At 37.5% G+C, this 21,628-nt stretch overlaps 1 protein-coding gene across 1 annotated transcript in view; it reads right to left on the bottom strand.

Moving 5' to 3' along the window:
• The window catches only part of ODAD2 (outer dynein arm docking complex subunit 2), a 245,771-nt gene that overhangs the window by 213,625 nt on the left and 10,518 nt on the right, over nucleotides 1-21,628 (bottom strand). The window contains 6 exon segments of the mRNA XM_056107146.1: nucleotides 6,818-6,901; nucleotides 8,218-8,398; nucleotides 16,077-16,215; nucleotides 19,487-19,623; nucleotides 19,988-20,094; nucleotides 20,577-20,769. Coding sequence (XP_055963121.1) covers nucleotides 6,818-6,901; nucleotides 8,218-8,398; nucleotides 16,077-16,215; nucleotides 19,487-19,623; nucleotides 19,988-20,094; nucleotides 20,577-20,769 — 841 coding nt within the window.

The raw sequence follows: 21,628 nt of genomic DNA, 5'->3' as shown, positions 1-21,628 counted from the left end.
AAGAACTCTGAAAATTCTGCATTAAATGTATACATAATAGCAAACAGATCCAACATTTCACCAAAAGTAGAAAATTAGAAAATAATCATAAACATTTCACTAAAACACACATATGAATGACAGTAAGTTTATAAGATGATCAATAACACTAGCAAGTAAGGAACTGCTAAGGTCATAATGACCATGTCACTGCACCACTGCTAAGACAGTTAACATGAAAGACATAGTAAATAAAAATTGCTGGCAGAATAGGGAGAAACAGTATCTTTCACATTGCTAGGAGGATCTAAAATGGCTTAGATACTATAAAAAAGATTGTCATTCTCATAAGAAGCAAAATACATCATTATCATGCACATTAGCGATTTAGCCTAGCAAAATGAAAATTTACAACCACATAAAAACAGCATATAATTTGCTCACAGAAGCTTTATTTTTAATGATTTAAACTGCAAAGAACTAAAATATCCTTAGTATTCGATAACAGATTTAAGGTTGAAAAAGATTAGAAGAGACAGCGAAGGCCATTTTTTATTAGTCAAGGGATATGTACAACGGAAAGAAATCATAGTCCTAAACATATATGCACCCAACGAGAGACCAGCTAAATATTTAAAACAACTGCTAACAGATTTTAAGGAGGACATTGCTCGCAACACAACAGAATTTGGAGACTTCAATACTGCCTTATCACCTCTGGATAGATCAACAAGAATAAAACTCAGAAAGGTAACACTGACTTTGAAGGAAGAAATAGAAGCGAGATGGCTAATAGATCTATACAGGGCTTTACATACCCAAAAGGAAGAATACATGTTCTTTTCCAGTGCACACGGAACATTTTCCAAAATAGACCACTTGCTGGGTCACAAAACATACCTCAATAGAATCAGGAAGATAGAAATTGTATCAACTATCTTTTGAGACCACAATGCACTGAAGAGAGAAGTTAATCACACACAGACATGGAGAACCAAATCAAACACCTGGAAATTAAACAACTCAATGTTGAACAACAATTGGGTCAGGAAGAAAATCAAGGAAGAAATCAAAAGATACCTGGAAATAAATGAGAATGAAGACACAAGCTACCAGAACCTATGGGACAAAGCTATGGGACACATGTTAAGGGGAAATATTATAGCTCTGCAAGAATTTGTCAGAAAGGAAGAAAGGGCCCACATCAATAACCTGACTTCACAGCTCAAGATCTTAGAAAAGGACCAACAAAAGGAACCCAAACCAGGTCAAAGGAAAGAAATAATAAAACTAAGAGCAAAAATTAATGACATGCAAACCCCAAAAAACAACCCGAAAAATCAATGAAACCAAGAGCTGTATCTTTGAGAAAATAAAGATTGATAAACCATTAGCAAGACTCACAAAGAAAAAGAGAGAGAGAACCCTACTAAACTGAATCAGAAATGAAAAAGGGGATATCACAACAGAAACCAAAGAAATTCAAAAGATCAACAGAGACTATTTTAAAGTCTGTATGCCATGAAACAAGAGAACCTAGAAGAAATGAATAAATTCCTGGATTCTTATAATCTCCCAAGACTGAACCAACAAGATTTGGAATACCTGAATAGAACTATTACTATCAATTGAAACTGTAATCAAAAGTCTTCCCAAAAACAAAAGCACGGGTCCAGGTGGATTCACTAGTAAATTCTTCCAAACATTTAAAGAGGACCTACTGCCAGTTCTTCTCAAGATTTTCCAGAAAATTGAAGAAACAGAAACTCTCCCAAATAGTTTCTATGAGGCACATATCTCCCTAATACCAAAACCATACAAAGACACCACAAAAAAAGAAAACTACAGGCCAATATCCCTGATGAACATGGATGCAAAGATCCTCAACATAATATTAACAAATAGACTCCAACAACTCTTCAAAAAGATCATCCAGCACAATCAAGTGGGGATGCAAGGATGGTTTAGTATTAGGAAATCAATCAACATAATCCATCATATCAATAAAAGAAAACATAAAAACCATATGATCATATCAATGAATGCAGAGAAAGCATTTGACAAGATCCAGCACCTGTTTATGATGAAAACTCTCACTAAAATGTGTATTCAAGTAACTTTCCTCAATATATTTAAAGCCATCTACCACAAGCCTATGGCATTCATTATCCCCAATGGAGAGAAACTTAGAGCCTTCCCTCTAAGATCAGGGACAAGAAAAGGATGCCCACTCTCACCACTTCTAAATTCAGTATAGTTCTGGAAATACTTGCAATAGCAGTTAGGCAAGAAAAAGATACCAAGGGCATCCAGATATGGAAGGAAGAAATCAAGCTCTCACTATTTGCAGATAATATGATACAACATATAGAAAAACCTAAAACCTCTACCAAGAAGCTCCTAGAAACAATAGACTTGTATAGTAAAGTCACAGTCTATAAAATCAATACCGAAAAGTTAATCGTTTCCTATATTCAAATAATGAGAGAGAAGAAAGCAATGTGGAAAAAGCTATCCCATTCACAATCATGACTCAGAAAACAAGTATCTCGAAATCAGCTTAATTAAGAGGTAAAGGACCTGTACAAAGAAAACTACAAAATGCTACTTCACGAAATAAAAGAGGACATGAGGAAAAGGATACATATCCCCTGCTTATGGATTGGGAGAATTAACACTGTCAAAATGTCAATTCTCCCCAAAGATTATACAGATTCAATGCGATCCCTATAAGGATATCCATGAAATTCTTCAAATAAACGAATCAAACACTCTTGAAATTCATATGTAACAGCAAACCCACAGGAATAGCTAAAGCAATTCTTGGGAAAAAGAAGATGGGAGGCATCACCTTCACCAACCTCAAACTCTACTACAAAACAGTAATAATTAAAACAGCATGGTATTGGAACAAAGGGAGACAAATGAACAGGATTGAATATCCTTACACACACCCCTCAAATATATGATCATTTAATCTTTGATACAAGAGCAAGAAATGTGAAGTGGAGCTAGGAAAGCCTCTTTAACAAATGGTGCTGGCAAAATTGGAAAGAAACTTGCAAAAAATGGGCTCAGACTCCTTACCTAATATCATGCACAAAAGTCAGAACAAAATGGATTAAAGACCTCAACATCAGACCAGAATCCATAAGTACATTGAAGACAAGGTTGGCAAAACCCTCGACATTGAAGCTAAAGGTATCTTCAAAGATGACATGCACTGACCAAGAAAGTGGAAACAGATAAACAAATGGAACTATCTTAAACTAAGAAGCTTCTGTACCTCAAAAGAAACAGTGATCAGAATACAACGACAATATACAGAATGAGAAAGGATATTCACCCAATACCCATCAGATAAGGGATTGATAACAAGGATATACAAGGCACTGGTTGAACTCTACAAGAAGAAAACATTCAACCCCATCAGAAAATGGAGCAATGAAATGAATAGAAACTTTCTCAAAGAAGAAATTTGAATGGCCAAAAGGCACATGGAAAGGAAAAAATGCTCTTCATCATTAATCATCAGGAAGATGCAGATCAAAACAACAATGAAATATCATCTCACACCACAGAAACTGGCCCACATCCAAAAGAACAAAAGCAACCAGTGTTGGCCTGGATGTGGGGAGAAAGGAACTCTTCTTCACTACTGGTAGGAATGCTGACTGGTTCAGCCCTTTTTGACAGTATGGATACTTCTAAAAAAATTTAGAAATAGAGCTCCCATGTGACCCAGCAATACCATTTCTGGGAATATATCCGAGAGATGCAAAAAAATATAGCAGAAATGACATCTGCACTTGTATGGTCATTGCAGCACTGTTTACATAGCCAGAATCTGGAAAAAAACTGAGTTCCCGAGAACAGATGACTGGTTAAAGAAATTTTGGTACATCTACACAGTGCAGTACTATGTAGCTGTTAGAAAAGATGAAGTCATGAAATTTACAAACAAGTGGTACTACATGGAAAGTATCATGCTAAGCGAAATGAGTCAGAAAGAGAAGGACAGACATAGAAAGACTGCATGCATCTAGAGAACATAAAGTAACAAAACAGGAGACTAACACCCAAGAATAGCCGAGAAAAGTACCAGGAGGTTCACTCCATGGCTTGGAGGCCAGCCGCACACGCTACGGGAAAAGGCAGCTCAGATAGAGAAGGTAGCACCAAGTAAAGGATGTTGGGAGGATCCTCCTAGGATGGGAGATGCATGCTGAAAGTAGACTATAGACCGAACATGATTGCCACTCAATGCCTCTTTTGCAAACCACAGCACCCAAAAGGAGAGAGAGAGAACAAAAGGGAATGCCCTGCCACAGAGGCAGGGTGGAATGGAGGGGTGGGGGGGTGGGAGGGATACCGGAATCAGTGGTGGTGGAAAATGGGCACCGGTGGAGGGTTGGGTACTCAAACATTGTATAATTGAAACCCAAGCACAAAAATTTGTAAGTCTACAACAGTACCTCATGGTGTTTCACTAATAAAAATTTTTTAAAAAAAGAATATATTATACATCTACACAGTGGAATACTATGCAGCTTTTAGAAAAGATGAAGTCATGAAATTTGCATATAACTTGATCAGCTGGAAAGTATCATATTAAGTGTAATGAGTCAGAAATAGAGGGACAGACATAGAAAGACTGTACTCATTTGTGGAATATAAAATAATAGAATGGGAGACTAACAACCAGGAATAGTAGAGATAAGTACCAGGAAGTTTGCTCTAGGGCTTAGAAACTGGCCTGATATGTTGGGGGGAAAGGCAGCTCAGATAGAGAAGGGACCACCAAGTAAATGGTGTTTAGAGGGCCCTTTCAGGATCGAAGATGCATGCCGAAAGTAGACTATAGACCAGACATGATGGCCATTCAATACTTGCATTGCAGACCACAACACCCTAAAGGAGAGAGCGAGTAAAAGGAATGTGCCTGCCACTAGAGGTGGGGGTGGGGAGCACGATGGGGAGGGGGGGATGGGCGGGATACTGGGAACATTGGTGGTGGAGAGAGGGCACTGGTGGAGGAATGGGTACTCGATCATTGTATGACTGATACATAAGCATGAAAGTTTATAAGTCTGTAACTGTACATCATGGTGATTCACTAAAAAATGAAAAATTAAAAAAAAACTGGAGTACTATGTAGCAGTTAGAAAAAAATGAAGTCATGAAATTTACATACAAGTGGTACTACATGAAGAATATCATGCTAAGCGAAATGAGTCAGAAAGAGAGGGACAGACATAGAAAGATAGCATTCATCTGGATAACATGAAGTAACAAAATAAGAGACTAACACCCAAGAGCAGCTGTGATAAATACGAGGTTGTTCACTCCATGGCTTAGAAGCCAGCCGCACACTGTAGGGGCAAAGGCAGCTCAGATAGAGAAGGGAACACCAAATAAAGGATGCTGTAAAGATCCGCCCAGGATGGGAGATGCATGCTGAAAGTAGTTTATAGACAGAACATGATTGCCACCCAATGTCTCTTCTGCAGACCACAGCAGTCAAAAGGAGAGATAGAGCAAAAGGGAGTGCCCTGCCACAGAGACAGGGTGGGATGGGGGATGGGAGGGGTGGGAGCAATACTGGGATCATTGGTGGTGGAGAATGGGCACTGGTGGAGGGATGGGTACTCGATCATTGTATAACTGAAACCCAAGCACAATAACTTGTAAGTCTGCAACTGTACCTCATGGTGTTTCACTAATAAAAAAATTTAAAAAAATAGAAATAAAAAAACTCCCAATGCCAAAACATTAGATCAACTATGGCATATTCATACACTACCCTGGAAATGCAAATTACACTTACTAGCAGTAAAACGGAACCAACTTTTGTTGTTACACACAAGTTGGAAAGATCTTAAGGATATCACAGTGGTGAGAAAAGAGCCAAGATCAAAAACTTAAGATAAAATGTATATAAATTTATCAAATAATAAAATTAGGCAAAAAATATTCATAACTGATAACTGTCAGGAGTGATAGCAGAGGGAAAGTAGGTGTGACTTTCTAGGGGAAGCAGGAAGGATTTGTAGAACAGCTTTTTCTTTTCCAGTTTTTGAATCACGCCTGGTGGTGTTGAGGGAACTCTACATATATTTTGTACCAATGCAAATTTCCCTTTTTATATAGCACTATGGCTATATAAAAAATTAACTATTGGGGAATAAGAAAATGATGAGACTTCTCTATACTATCTTTGTAAATTTGAGTGAGTGTATGTGTCCTTAAAATAAAAAGTGAAAAAGTCAAACAAATTGAAATTTTTACGTTGAACCACCACTGAAAATAGCATGCAGAATGTTTTAAAGAATTTCCCAAGTATACTAATTTTATCATGTAAAATTCCTTACCCACAGTTTATACCTATCTAATTAAAGTGGCTGACCTCTCTCCTTCAAATGTGATTTTAGTGCCTAAATTGAAAATCAGGAAGTTTGTTGCTTAATCTTGTAGAATAAAGCCCCAAAAGACGACTTGATTTCCCTATGGCGACTATTGATTATTCAGATGCCAAAGATCAGCTAAGAGTCCAGTTTTGCTACATTTTATTTCACTGCTCTTTGAAATAAATACATTTTGTTTTCATAGGGTAGTTTAATACTTTGTGTGTCTTTATATATCAAGCAACTATACTAGAAAGACTTAGTTAAATATATTTGAAGCAATTCACTATTCCCATTTTTACAACACTCCTAGTCAACAAGTATCATAGGACCCAGATATACTAATAAGAACACCATTAATTACCATTCATTCACTCACTAAAGGGGGTGAAAGGTGTCTTTAAAGAACTAATCATGGTAAGAGGAAAACATACCGTTGTAATTTTACAGGCGATTTTGTCTTTTCAAGTGTTCCTACTTGTTTTTCCTCCTGAGGATCTTTTACTGAGATTCTGTGACTAAAAAAGAAAACAAAGTAGTAACTTTATTAAGTACTTTATGTCAATGCAAATGTTGTGTTCCTGAAACAGAGAATAAATTCTATCCTCATCTGAAGCCTCAGATGTCCTTTTGTCTTCTTTTAATTTCTTTTGTTGAATCAACATGATTATAAAATTATAAAGTCATTCATGATTAAGTTTCAAACACATACTATTCCAACACTAATCCCACTTGTTTTATATTATGAAGAACCATACTGCTTACCATACCTTTATTCCAAGAATTTCACAGGCTGCTATTAGTGTGTAAACCCTTCACTCTGTGCCTTCTGCTCTCCGTGTTTTCTTATATTGCCCCAGATTAAATTTGTCTATTTACTTCTAGTCCCGACCCAACACTGCAACCGGACCTTAAGAGGTTTTTTGCACAAACTGTTTTTTTCATAAAATAGTTAACTAAATTCATCACAAAAAAGAATTAAAGACTCACCACCCAATGTATGTAGGGTGACCTATCCACTTGCCATTAACTTTATTTCAAATACTCAAAAAGATCAGACAACTCCAAATTGGTGTCTTATCTTTCCATGGGACACCTCCTCTGTCAGATCTCTGCATTTGTTTCCAACACACATACACAAAAGCTGTAATTCTTAGGGTCCCTGCAGTTGAGGTTCCCCCAGTGAACCAGATATAATCCAACCAGGTGACAAAATGACGTTGAAACTTGTAAATCTACTAAACTTGTAAGTACTTTAGGCACTTCTGCTGGCCTCAACATTAAATTGCCATTGGCTCTTAATTTTCACACTGGCACTCAATTCCCAAAGATTTTAAATAGAATTTATTTTGCAGATTTCAGGTATTCATCAAACTTGGGTCTACTTCAATTAAGGCTCTTAACATTTTTGAAGCTCTAGTATTTTTATAGTATTTACTTAACATTCTGTTAATAGAGAAGACTAGTGTCCATGAGAGCTTTTCTAATTGACACCACATAATTCCAAACATTCTCAATTCTCCCTGCACTTAATCATGTTCCCACAGTTACATTTATATTTCCCACATCATTTCTCCATAAGCTCTTTGCTCGGACTCACCAACTACATGACAGTAAACTGTGTTTTTTCTTTTTTTTTTTTCATGGTGCCCTACACACAAAAAATCTTGTTGATTGACAAGTCTGTTTGAAATACGGAAATCAACTTATACCATGCAGGCTGGTATAACTATATAGTCTACACTTCTTTGTTATGAAATATGTTATATGAAGAATTACACAAGAACTTGGTTATTGTGTATCAGAACATGCATCACGAAAAATATCTACATACTCTTTGAAATCCACTGTGGCCTTCCAGTCTAAACTTGGTTCTAATCTCTTAGCCAGTTGAGTCTTCATTATATTCATTTGGTTTTTTTCCTGTGAATTCTGGGACTCAGCAGTAACTTCTTTAGCAGCATCGGCATTTTCTTCTGCTTTGGGGGCCTCAAGAGCTTTCAGTTCCTTCTGTCCTTCAAGGAATTTAATCCCCTTTATAAAAAGAGTAGTAATTTTTATAATGATATCACTTCATCTCCTAGTTCTTTTTGGAAAAAATAACACTGGTGATAAAATCAGAAAAGTCTCAGATGCATCTAATTTGTCTTGCTTAGTAACTTCAGGATGGAGGCCTCTCATGGATATATAAATGAATAAATATAAATATTTACATATTTATATTATAATATAATATTTTATATATTAAGTATGTTCTAATATAATACTATTTATATTTATAAACAGTTATAAATATGGATAAATATAGAGCTCACTCCTCCTTCATGGCTAGGGAATAAAATTGAGGACACATTTTTCTTTCTTTCTGGGTCTCACCCGGTGATGCTCAGGGATTACTCCTGGCTCTTCACTCAGGAATTACTCCTGGCGGTGCTGGGAGACCATATGGGATGCCGGGGATTGAACCTGGGTCGGCCACATGCAAGGCAAACGCCCTACCCGTTGTGCTATTGCTACAGCCTGAGGACATATTATTGAAGCTCCTGACACCAGAGATAAAGAGAACACCAAACGTTCCAAGAGATTATTTATTACAGAGAAAATAATGTAACCATTGAAAAAGACTTCTTATTCCCCAAACAATGCAAATCAGAAGAAAACTGAGTGACATCTTTACTAGGAAAAAAAAGTCCAAAAAACAAAAATCTGTTGACCAAAAGTTCTACATTAATACTTTCAAAACTTAAGATAATATAGAATAAAAAATGTACAAAAAATTGAGAGAATTAATGGACTGTGGGCTGGAGTGATAGCACAGCGGTAGGGCATTTGCCTTGCGCGCAGCTGGCTCACCAGAGGCAGGTTCGATTCCTCTGCCCCTCTCAGAGAGCCCGGCAAGCTACTGAGACTATGTCACCTGTGCGGCAAAGCCTGGCAAGCTACCCGTGACGTATTCAATATGCCAAACACAGTAACAACAAGTCTCACGATGGAGACGTTACTGGGCCCACTCGAGCAAATTGATGGTTAAAGATACATTTGAAAAAAATAATAATGAAGTTCTTTAAGTAAGGAAGAATATCTTACTGAAGAGAAAAATGGATCTACACAAATAAATAAAACTTTTTAAAAGGTAGAGGGGTCCAAGCAATTGTACAACAAGAAGGTCCCTTTCTTGCATGCAGTCATCCCAGGTTGAATCCTAGGCATCCCACAACATCCCCTAAGCACTTCTGGGAGTGATTCCTTAGTGCAGAGCCAAGAGTAACCCCTGAACACTGCCCGGTATGATCCCAAAACTACAAAAAAAATTTTTAAGTATAAACATAAAATATAAAAGATGTGTAATTTTAACCATTTCAAAATACTATTCACTATCTAAAGCAAAAATAGTAACTATGAGGCAGAGAGATTATTGTTTTTATGTAATATCGTCTCTTTACATCAGGTGCAGTGTTTGCCTGGTGAGTAGTCAAACAGGTTTGATTCCTGGCATCACATATGGTTTCAAAGAACTGCCCAGGGTGATTTGTGACATCAGAGCTTGGGAAGAAATGACATGGCAATAAGTTAAATCCTGGGCACCGCTTGGTCCCCCAAACGGTAACCAGGCTTGATCATCAGCACTTTGCCAGGCATGAACAATAAGCACTTGCATAGGTCAATCCTCCCTTCTCTGGGCTCTTAGTACTTCTTGGGAGGCCCAAAGTAATGACAATATGAATGAAATAAGTAAATTGGGTGAGTAAAAGGAAAATGTGACTGTGCTCTAAAAGAAAGCATTTTATATACAGCCTTAAATACTACCCCCCATGGAGAAAATATTACATAAAAACAATAATCCAAAAAATGGAGGAGAGGAAGGAAGAATAGGAGAGGAAGGTGGAGGAGAGGAGATAGACGAGGAAGAGCAGGGAAAGAAGAAGGAAGAGGCAAAAGAAGATGAGCAGGAGGCAGAGAATCATCTGGGAAGGGAGGGCGCATCTGACAGAGCTCAGGGAATACTTCTGGCTCTGTGCTCAGGGATCATTACTGACAGTGCTTGAGGGATCATATATAATACTGGGAATCAGGTTAGGGTTACTGCATGCAAGGCATGCCTCAGTCCACTTAGCACAAATGCCCTATACTCTCTCTGACCTAAGCATGATTAATTTTTTTTGCTCTATTTTTTTAAATTTTATTAGTGAAATACCATGAAGTACAGTTGTAGACTTACAACCAGCATGATTAATTTTGAAAAAGACTGAAGTCATTTCTTTTTTTCACAAAGGTAATTAAGTTGTACAATTTAGAAAAGGTAATTAGAAAAGCAAACTCTCAAATCTATAGTATAAGATGCCACCTTAAGGAGACAGAATAAAAGATAAATACAAATTCAAATCTATTAAAAAATAAACACATCTCTAAATTGACAAGAACTATGGCAGGTAAGCCTCATAGTTTTGCTTGAAGATTAAAATAACGTATAAACCATCTTCTTTCAAAAAAGAACCATGGTTATCTTCAAAGAGGTCACACCACTGGCCAAGTGAGTGAAAACAGAGATAGATAAATGGGACTATCTTAAACTAAAAAGCTTCTGCACCTCAAAAGAAACAGTGGCCAAAATACAAAGACAGTCTACAGAATGGGAAAGGATATTCACCAAATACACATCTGACAAGGGGTTGATATCCAGGATATACAAAATACTGGTTAAACTCCACAAGAAGAAAACATCCAACCCCATCCAAAAATGGGGCAATGAAATGAACAGAAACTTTCTCAAAGAAGAAATCCGAATGGCAAAAAAGCACATGAGAAAATGCTCTACATCATTAATCATCAGGGAGATGCAGATCAAAACCACAATGAGATACCATCTCACACCTCAGAGACTGGCCCACATTCAAAAGAACAAAAGCAACCGATGCTGGCGTGGATGTGGCGAGAAAGGGACACTCCTTCACTGTTGGTGGGAATGTCCACTGGTTCAGCCCTTCTGGAAAACAGTATGGACGATTCTCAAAAAATTAGAAATTGAGCTCCCATTTGACCCAGCAATACCACTCCTGGGAATATATCCCAGAGAGGCAAAAATGTATAGTCGAAGTGACATCTGCACTTGTTTGTTCATTGCAGCACTCTTTACAATAGCCAGAAACTGGAAGAAACCTGAATGCCCAAGAACAGATGACTGGTTAAAGAAACTTTGGTACATCTACACAATGGAGTACTATGTAGCTCTTAGAAAAGATGAAGTCATGAAATTTACATACAAGTGGTACAATATGGAAAGTATCATGCTAAGCGAAATGAGTCAGAAAGAGAGGGATAGACATAAAAAGATTGCATTCATCTGGGGGATATAAAGTAACAAAGTATGAGATTAATACCCAAGAATAGCTGAGATCAGCACCAGGAGGATTACTCCATAACTTAGAGGCCAGCCGGGTATCCTAGAGGAAAGGGCTGTTCAGATAGAGAAGGGAGCACCAAATAAAGGATGTTTGGAGGATCCTCCCAGGAGGGGAGATGCATGTCGAAAGTAGACTATGGACTGAACATGTTTGCCACTCAATGCCTCTTTTGCAGACCACAACACCCAAAAGGAGAGAGAGAACACAGGGGATTGCCCTGCCACAGAGACAGGGGGGATGGAGGGATGGGGGTGGGAGGGATATTATCCATGGTGGTGGAAAATGGGCACTGGTGGAGGGATGGGTATCTGATCATTGTATAATTGAAACCAAAGCACAAAAAATTGTAAATCTACAACTTTAAAAAAAATAAAATAAAATAAAGGGGAAAAAATACAAAGACAGTACATAATGGGAAAGGATATTCACCGAATACCCATCTAACAAGGGGTTGATATCAAGGACATACAAAGTACTGGTTGAACTCCATAAGAAGAAAACATCCAACTCCATAAAAAATGAAGTGACAAAATGAAAAGAAACTTTCTCAAAGAAGAAATCTGAATGGCTAAAAGGCACATGAGAAAATTCTCTACATCATTAATCATCAGGGAAATGCAGATCAAAACAACAATGAGATATCATTTCACACCACAGAGACTGGCCCACATCCAAAAGAACAAAAGGCAACCGGTGCTGGCACGGATGTAGCGAGAAAGGGACCCTCCTTCACTGCTGGTGGGAATGCCGACTGGTTCAGCCCTTCTGGAAAACAGTATGGACGATTCTCAAAAAATTAGAAATAGAGCTCCCATTTGACACAGCAATACCACTCCTGGGAATTTTATCCAAGAGAGGCAAAAAAAAGTATAGTCGAAGTGACATCTGCACTTGTTTGTTCATTACAGCATTGTTTGTACAATAGCCAGAATCTGGAAAAACCCTGAGTGCCTGAGAACAGATGACTGGTTAAAGAAACTTTGGTACATCTACACAATGGAGTACTATGTAGCTGTTAGAAAAGATGAAGTCATGAAATTTACATACAAGTGGTACTACATGGAAAGCATCATGTTAAGCGAAATGAGTCAGAAAGAGAGGGATAGACATAGAAAGATTGCATTCATCTGGGGAACATAAAGTAACAAAATAAGAGACTAGCACCCAAGAGTGGCTGAGATTAGTACCAGGAGTTTTGCTCCATGGCTTGGAGGCCAGCCACACATTCTAGGGGAAAAGGGAGCTCAGATAGAGAAAGGAGCACCAAATAAAGGCTGTTGGGAGGATCCTCCCAGAATGGGAGAAGCATGAGAAAGTAGACTATCGACCAAACATGATTGCCACTCAATGCCTCTTTTGCAAACCACAACACTCAAAATGAGAGAGAGAACAAAAGGGAACACCCTGCCACTAGAGGCAGGGTGGGATGGGGGTATGGGGTTGGGAGGGATACTGGGACCCGTGGTGGTGGAAAATGGGCACTGGTGGAGGGATGGGTGTTTGATCATTGTACAATTGAAACCAAGAACAAAAATGTGTAAATCTACAACTGTACCTCATGGTGTTTCGCTATGAAAAATTTAAAAAAATGTAAATGATGAAAAATGGGCACTGGTGGAGGGATGGGTACTGGATCATTACATAACTGAAACCCAAGCACAAAAATTTGTAAGTCTTCAACTGTACCTCATGGTGTTTCATTAATAGAAATTTTATTTTTTTTTTTATTTTATTTTTTTTTTTACTTTTTTTTTTCCCCCTTTATTTTATTTTATTTTTTTTAAAGTTGTAGATTTACAATTTTTTGTGCTTTGGTTTCAATTATACAATGATCAGATACCCATCCCTCCACCAGTGCCCATTTTCCACCAACATGGATAATATCCCTCCCACCCCCATGGTAGAAATAAGGAAGTGGGAGGCTGTCTTTGATCTTAGTATCATTTTGCTCCAAGTGATGTTCATCACTGTTCATATCTGTTAAACACCAGATGAATGGTTTCCCTAAAAGTTCTTGTCTAAGAAATAAATCACTTTTTGATGGTTGAACATGAGAATTCTTTTGAGTAATGGGAAAATTTATAGTTATGACTTCTTGTCCTATAGACTTCTTGTCCTATAGATGTTACTCACACGAACCACCAAAATTCCTACAAATACTAATATGACTATATAAAATTAACTGTATAACAAAATTTGGGTAAAAACTAAAAAAATACAAGTAAAAAAGCTCAAATTGCAAGAAGATTAATACTAAATTAACAAAAATAAGAAAAGTAAAAATCAATAAAATCAAGTTATCTCTTCAAGAAAACTGAGAAAATCATTAGGCCAAGTGAATTTTGTTTCTGTTTTTGGGCCACACCCAGTGGTGCTCAGGGGACCATATGGGGCGCTCCGAATTACATCCAAGTCAGCCATGTGCAAGGCAAATACCTCACCAGCTGTACCAGGTGAACTGTTATAAAACAAAATATCAGTGTCACTGACCAGTGACGCCAATGAATTCACAACAATGAATGAGAAAGAGAGCAATAGAAAGTTCTACTGACTGATATACAAAGGTTAATAACAGATTACTATGGACATGTTTATGCCAGAATCTTTTTTAACATCTTAGATGTAAAAGAAAATGCCTTTAAAGGCAACTAAAAATCTCCCACAAATAAACAGATAACCTTCATAGACCTGTAACTATCAAAATAAACTGAATTTGTTGTTTAAAAAATTTCAACATGAGAAACTGTTATTAATATTGTAAAATACAGACCCTTCCATTCCAAAAAAAATAGTGTGTGTGTGTGTTTTAATTTCAACAAAGAACACTATACGGCTTCACTGGTGAATTCTATACACACACACAGACAGACACAGAAACACAAACACACAGACACACATACACACACACACACACACACCACTAATCCTACACAAACTTTGGCACACAATAGAAAAGATAAAACCTCCTTACCTTTTCTAAAAGGCCTTTCTGATACCAACCAAAGGCATTAAAGAAAACTACATATTGACAACCTTATGATTGCAGATGTAAAATTTCTTAATGAAACTTTACAAATAAAATGGATAATATCTTCTGAGCAAAGAATATTTGTCCAAGAAACTAAAGGTGGCTTTTTCACTTAGAATCAACGCAATTCAACACGTTAACAAAAAACTGGAAATAAAGAGAGGCCAAGAGAGCTCAACAAGCTGGAATGTATATTTTGAATGCAGGAGGCCACTACTAGCTTCCCTGAGCATCATCAGGATTCTCTAGCACCAGCCATGAGCATCTCTTGAGCACTTTCTGACTATGGTTCAAAAACCAAAAAGAAAAAGCTAATGATTACACCAATAAGCATGAAAATCTTATTTGATAAATCCCAGCATTTATTCATGATATAAATTAATAAGTTAGAATACGGAGGTGGGGCAGAGCAATACAACAAATGGGCAGCACTGTTTTATCGAACCTGACTGGGGTCAATTCCCAGCATCTCATATGGTCCCCCAAACACTCCCAGGAGTGCAGAGGCAGGAGTAACCCCTGAGCATCTCAAGGTGTGGCAGCCAAAACACCAAAGTGAAACCAAAAAACATACAGAATTTTTTTCAGCTGTTCAATTTTGTTCACTAAAAAGCTACCAAATAGGGCAGGAGCAATAGGAGAGCAGGTGGGGCATTTGCCTTGTACAAGGCCAACCTGGGTTTGATCTTCAGCATCCCCTATGAACCACCCCCAGTCCCCAGCACCACCAGGAGTAAATATGGAGTATAGAGCCAGAAGGAACCCCTGAGCATCACCAGGAATGGCCCCCAAACCAAAAAAATGTATATTTAAAAAACCCTTACAATCAACATCAGATGAAAAAGAGACCAGTATTATTAAATTCTGCACTGGAAGTTTCAGTTAGTGAATTAAAGAATCCTCAGTGGAAACAACCTAAAATGTGGTTAATAGATCTGGGATCTAAAATGCTACAGGGTAAGAGGGAAATAATGGACTGATGATGGAGGAATCCTGGCAAGGCGTAGCAGCATAGCAAATCTAAAACAATAATATTTCCACTGTTCTAAAAACATGTATAAAGAACCAAAGTTTTAAATAAATGTGTTAAGGGACAATGGCTAAATTATATTTTAAAGATACATATAAAAATTTAAACTAACTATAGGCCCCAAATATAAAATGCTTAGACATATTTTATAAAATTTCTGTGCAATGAAAATTACAAAACATTGCTGAAATAAAAATCTAAACTCAGTCATTAGTGGCAGTCATAGAACATACAATGGAAGTTCAAAAGACTTACCTGTCTGGACAAATTTTCTAAAAATATTGGTGATTTTTCTTTCAAAAATGTGACAAGGTCTTTATAAATTTCACCTCTTCTCTCATAATCAATCTCCCCCTCATCATCTGTTATGCCCTTTGAGAGAAAAAGTTTGGTGTCACGAAGAGAGCAGTAACAATATAAGAATCTAATGAATACATCACAACTCAAGAGGGTGGATTATTTTCTCTAAATCAGAGCTGCTTACACTTTTTCTACTTATGGTATCTTTCTTCCTTAGGAAAAAAATGCTATTATATTTTAGGTAATAGTGTTTAGGTTTAAAGCATTGGAGTATAAAATTACTACACACCACCACTAAAATGCACATGTCCCTATACCCTGCACCTTACCCCCAAGACATTTTTATAAAACCCAGACATACAGGTAGATAAAAGATACACAAATGAATTTACTTAGAATAAGTCATAAAAAGGCCTGGAGCGATAGCACAGCGGGTAGGGCATTTGCCTTGCACGTGGACGACCTGGCTGACCTGAGTTCGATTCCTCTGTCCCTCTCAGAGAGCCTGGCAAGCTACCAAGAGTATCTCCCCCGCACGGCAAAGCCTGCCAAGCTACCTGTGATGTATTCAATATGCCAAACACAAGTAATAACAAGTCTCACAATGTTACTGGGCCCACTTGAGAAAATCAATGAACAACAGGAAGACAGTGACAGTGACATGTCATAAAAAATCTTATTTTAAGTTTCATGACAATAAACTATAAGAAGCTAGGTTCTAAAGGATCTTTAGACATGAAATAGATAAGCCAACCCCTTCCCTCTTAACTTAATGTTATCCAGTTACTCATTTACTCATTATTCATTCCACAAGCCTTCCCAGTATGTAGGAGCTACTCCTACATTTCATGCCACTGCTCAGGAGAGAAATAAGCATGACATTCCCTTTGAACACCACTAAATATGAAAATGCAATGGCTTCAAAATCCTTAGATAAGCGCATAGAAAAACCTCAGAAATAGAATGTCACCACCCAAAAATCCCACTCCTGTTTGCCACACTTTTATTTTGTATGTAAAACTATTGCAAAAGGCTTATTTTCAAGCCTTATGACCTGTGGTCTCTGTCAAATCTGTCCCCACACACTGTTCCTCTATCCTCTCTGTTTGTCTCTTTCTTCTCTTCATATGCCTTCCTTTTCCTAGCCCTATTACCTTTAACCACCCCAGGGATCTATCTACAGATGACTGAATGTGTCAATCCCATAATTAGTGTATAACAAGTGTGATATATAAAGTATGAAGATATATGGGTGTACACATATACAGAGACATATATGCAGAGGGAAAGATCATTAATGTGTTACATTGTATTTTACGTACAGAATAGTTTTTTAAATTTTTACTAGTGAGACACCATGAGGTACAGTTGTAGGCTTAAAAATTTTGTGCTTGGGTTTCAATTATACAATGATCAAACACGCATCCCTCCACCAGTGCCGATTTCCCACCACCACGGATCCCAGTATCCACCCCCCCCCCATCTCCCCCATCTCACCCTGCCTCTGTGGCAGGGCATTCCCCTCTGTTGTCTCTCTCCTTTTGGGTGTTGTGGTTTGCAAAATAGGCATTGAGTGGCAATCATGTTTGGGCTATAGTCTACTTTCAGCATGCTTCTCCCATCCTGGGAGGATCCTCCCAACACCCTTTATTTGGTGCTCCCTTCTCTATCTGAGCTGCCTTTTCCCCTAGCATGTGTGTCTGGCCTCCAAGCCATGGAGCAAAATTCCTGGTACTATCTCGGCCATTCTTGGGTGTTAGTCTCTTATTTTGTTACTTTATGTTCCCCAGATGAATGCAATTTTTCTATGTCTATCCCTCTCTTTCTGACTCATTTCACTTAACCTGATACTTTCCATGTAGTACCACTTGTATGTAAATTTCATGACTTCATCTTTTCTAACAGCTACATAGTACTCCATTGTGTAGATGTACCAAAGTTTCTTTAACCAGTCGTCCTACTGAATAGTTTTGTGCTCCTCCACTTTCAAGTCTTTAACTGAGGGGAGTATTTATTTTTTTATTTGTCTTGTTTGGGGGCCATACATGTCCGAGACCAGGGCTTACTCCTGGCTCTGGGCTCAGAGATCACTCCTGGTGGGGTTTGGGGACCATATGTTTACTGGGAGACAGGTGTAGTACTTCTGTAGTATAGCTAAACCCAGATCACCTGTGTGCATAACAAGCATCTTATGTGTAGTACTACGTGAGAAGAGTATTTAAATGTTTTCATGTCCAATAAATTTAGATTTGGATTAACAGCATTTGATAGAAAGAGTGCCTTTTTGGTTTATTTTAGGAGATTAAAAATATAGTACAGAGGGTAGAGTACTTTTCTGACATGTGGCCAACTGGGGTTCAAAATGCTCGACATCCCATAGGATCCCCTGACCCAGGAATAAGCCCTGTGACCTAAAAACAAAATTTAAACAATAATTTCTCTTTTCAATCCCTTCAACCATGCCAGTTACCAGGGGCTGTGAGGAAGGAGGTATGGAGGATTAGCCCCACCGGAAACCTCCTCCCGGTTCTCAGAAATCAGCACTAACTGGGTGAAATCCACTCCTCAGAGCCCAGTTTTATGGAGTGCAGCCTACTATGCGTATTTCTCAGAGCCTTGGGTCCTAGTTTTGAAGGGCCTCGCCTCTGAGCTCCTGAAGGCCCATCACTAATGTGAACAAGGATCACTCTTCAAAGGTCTTTGAGAGTTCTAAGGACCGTCTTAAAATCTTTCACCCAATAGTACCAACTCAGCCTGACAAGTGCCATTGATAGTGCCCCTCTCCTTCTGTGCACAGAAGCTACACTTAGTCCTTTTGTATTATTTAGGGCGTTTTTTGGCTTTTGTTCTTAAAAGGGGGGTTACTATCTACAATACCCAGCCTAGTGGCATAGTCTTCTACTTTCATGTTAGAATCCAGTGATACAGGGCAGGTAAAACACTACCCCCATCCCAGTGGTGATGGGGACCATGTGATGATAGGGATAAAATTTAGGGTCTTGCACATACTGGGCATGTGTTATACCTTCCCTGTCCCTCAGTGCTCCTTTTTCATGTTTTCTTTCTTGTAATATTTGTGCAGGTAATCAGTGAATAGATTACTTGAAAAGATTTTTGTTTTGCAGAAGAGCAATGGGCCCTTTAAAGGCCATTTCCTAGAAGAAAGAGTTAATGGCCTGCAATAAGAAAAACTGGGGAGGGGTAATTATAAGGGAATTTGGGGATCTGTCTGAATACCATAGAGGAAAACATCTCCCAAGCCTATAGAGAGGCCTACATTTATAGCAACCAAGTTAAGTACCAAAATCAATGTTTGGGGTTTTTTTCCAAAAAAATTACTTACGCCATTGACAAATACTCCAGCTGAGCTACAAGTAACGCACAATTCTTCAAAATCATGTGGCTTCACAAAAACATAACAAATTTCCCCATGAATTTGTCTCCAAGGTGGGGCTCGACATCCATTAGAAAATTCATAATCTGAAACCAATTATCAATCAGTTTAAAAGAGCTTCTTAACCCAAAGTCTTATAAATATGTTAGTTTCCAAAAAAAAAAAGGATTAAATTTTAAGTTTTCATTTTCTTATTCAATTCTAATGTAGTTCTAGAAGAATTTTTTTTTTTGGTCACACCTAGAGATGCACAGTAGTTACTCCTGGCTCTGCACTCAGGAATTACTCCTGGCAGTGCTCGGGGGGCCATATGGGATGCTGGGAACCGAACCCAGGTTGGCCATGTGCAAGGCGAAATGCCCTACCCTCTGTGCTATTGCTCTAGCCCCAGCTCTAGAAGCATTTTAAAACATAACATATAACATAAAATGAATCCAAGAAAATATAAACCTGAGGTATATTTGATAGATTCTAAGATTGTTTGTTCTCCTTTTCCTGAGAAACGTTGGAGCAGCGCTATGTCATTCTTGACAGTCACTGGATTTAAGCGTATTTCTCTGAAATAAATGTTTACAGAGTTATTTTAAATATTGTCTAAACAAAATCTATAGAAAACACAAAAGTATTCCATTGCATCAGGGAGAATATCCTTTTTTTTGCAATTAAAGTTGCAATTACATTACACAACAAAATTTTAGTTAATTTCAATCATGCTCTAATTTTGTAACATATTTTAATAATCTTATAGCAACATAGGAGGCATTGACAATAATAAGGCCAATTAATATATTCAGAATTAGATGAAATCCAACTAAAACATTTTAGTCATGTTAACTGCTAATTGTAATCTTTAGAAGCATAAATATTCATATAATAAACTAAAATTTTGTTCTAATAAAATTTAATGTTAAATTAAGTATTAACACCCCATATTTTACTTTTCTTATTTTTTCTATTACTTAAAATTATGAACACGTTTTCCGCAACTATATTTTAGAGTCTTCTTATTTGCCTTATTTGTTGAGTAAAACATACTCACAATGAAATATGTTTTAGAGAATTATTAAGTAAGTGCTGGTCCAATTGACTAAGCAGTTTAGCAACCTTCATCTTAATCTCATGTTCAGGACCATCATCTTTGGTAATTTTATCCAGAAGATTTAATGCAGATGAGTCTCCTTTCATTGAATTGTAATCCACGCCCAGAATTTTTGATACAGGATTTCTATTAGCTAATCAAAGAAAAGTAAGTAAAGGTTATCTTCTTGTATGTTATTACAAAATCATAAAAGAATACATTTCAAACCCCACTAAAAGTGTTCATTTTACTAAGCTTTCTCTGATTGACCCATTTAGAACTGATCTTTTTGCAAATTTTATTATAATTAGGTACATTCTTCTTCCTATTGAGATGTTCTCCCTTGGAATACAGCTGTCATCTTCCTAGTAAGATAAAGATCAAGATATTCTTTTTGTTGTTGTTCTTACTGACTCTAGGTCACGGTTAAGAAAAGGCATGCAATCAATCTACTCATGATTGACTTGTATTTAAATACCGGACTACAAAGAATACAAGTCCCTAAACTTATTTCACCATTTTCAGGAAAATTTAACTCAGCATATGTCTCCTATCCTTCCCAGTACCCACCCTAAGTGAGCAACCAAAAGAGGTGCCCAATTGTAGAGATCACTACCAGCATCCTCCTGGGAGGTAGTATTGCCCACTTTGGGAAATACTACCTTAGAAGCATCTTTGTGAGAACACCACACATGTGAATGTGTCTGTGTATCTGTAAGAATACCAGAGCTCAGATTTCACAAATACTTTACTTCCAAATTAGCATGTTTTCTCAGACTATAGCTCTATTGCAAGTCTCTTCCATTTGTTGAGATGGCTTTGATTTCCAATGTTTATATTAGTTAGAAAAACAAATCCAACCAGTAATTTTACACCTATCAAAATGATAACCAAAAAAAGTTGAAGCCTAAGTCATGAGTAAAGCAGTCATCAATGCAAAAGTTGGTTCTACAAGTACTGAAAACAAACTTTGCTAAGCTGAAAAAAGAAAAAAAGATAGTAAGCCATATGGT

This window comes from Sorex fumeus, unplaced genomic scaffold (genome assembly GCF_029834395.1).
Source record: "Sorex fumeus unplaced genomic scaffold, SorFum_2.1 ptg000007l, whole genome shotgun sequence".
NCBI lineage: Eukaryota > Metazoa > Chordata > Mammalia > Eulipotyphla > Soricidae > Sorex > Sorex fumeus.
This window is presented reverse-complemented; position numbering and strand designations above follow the sequence as displayed.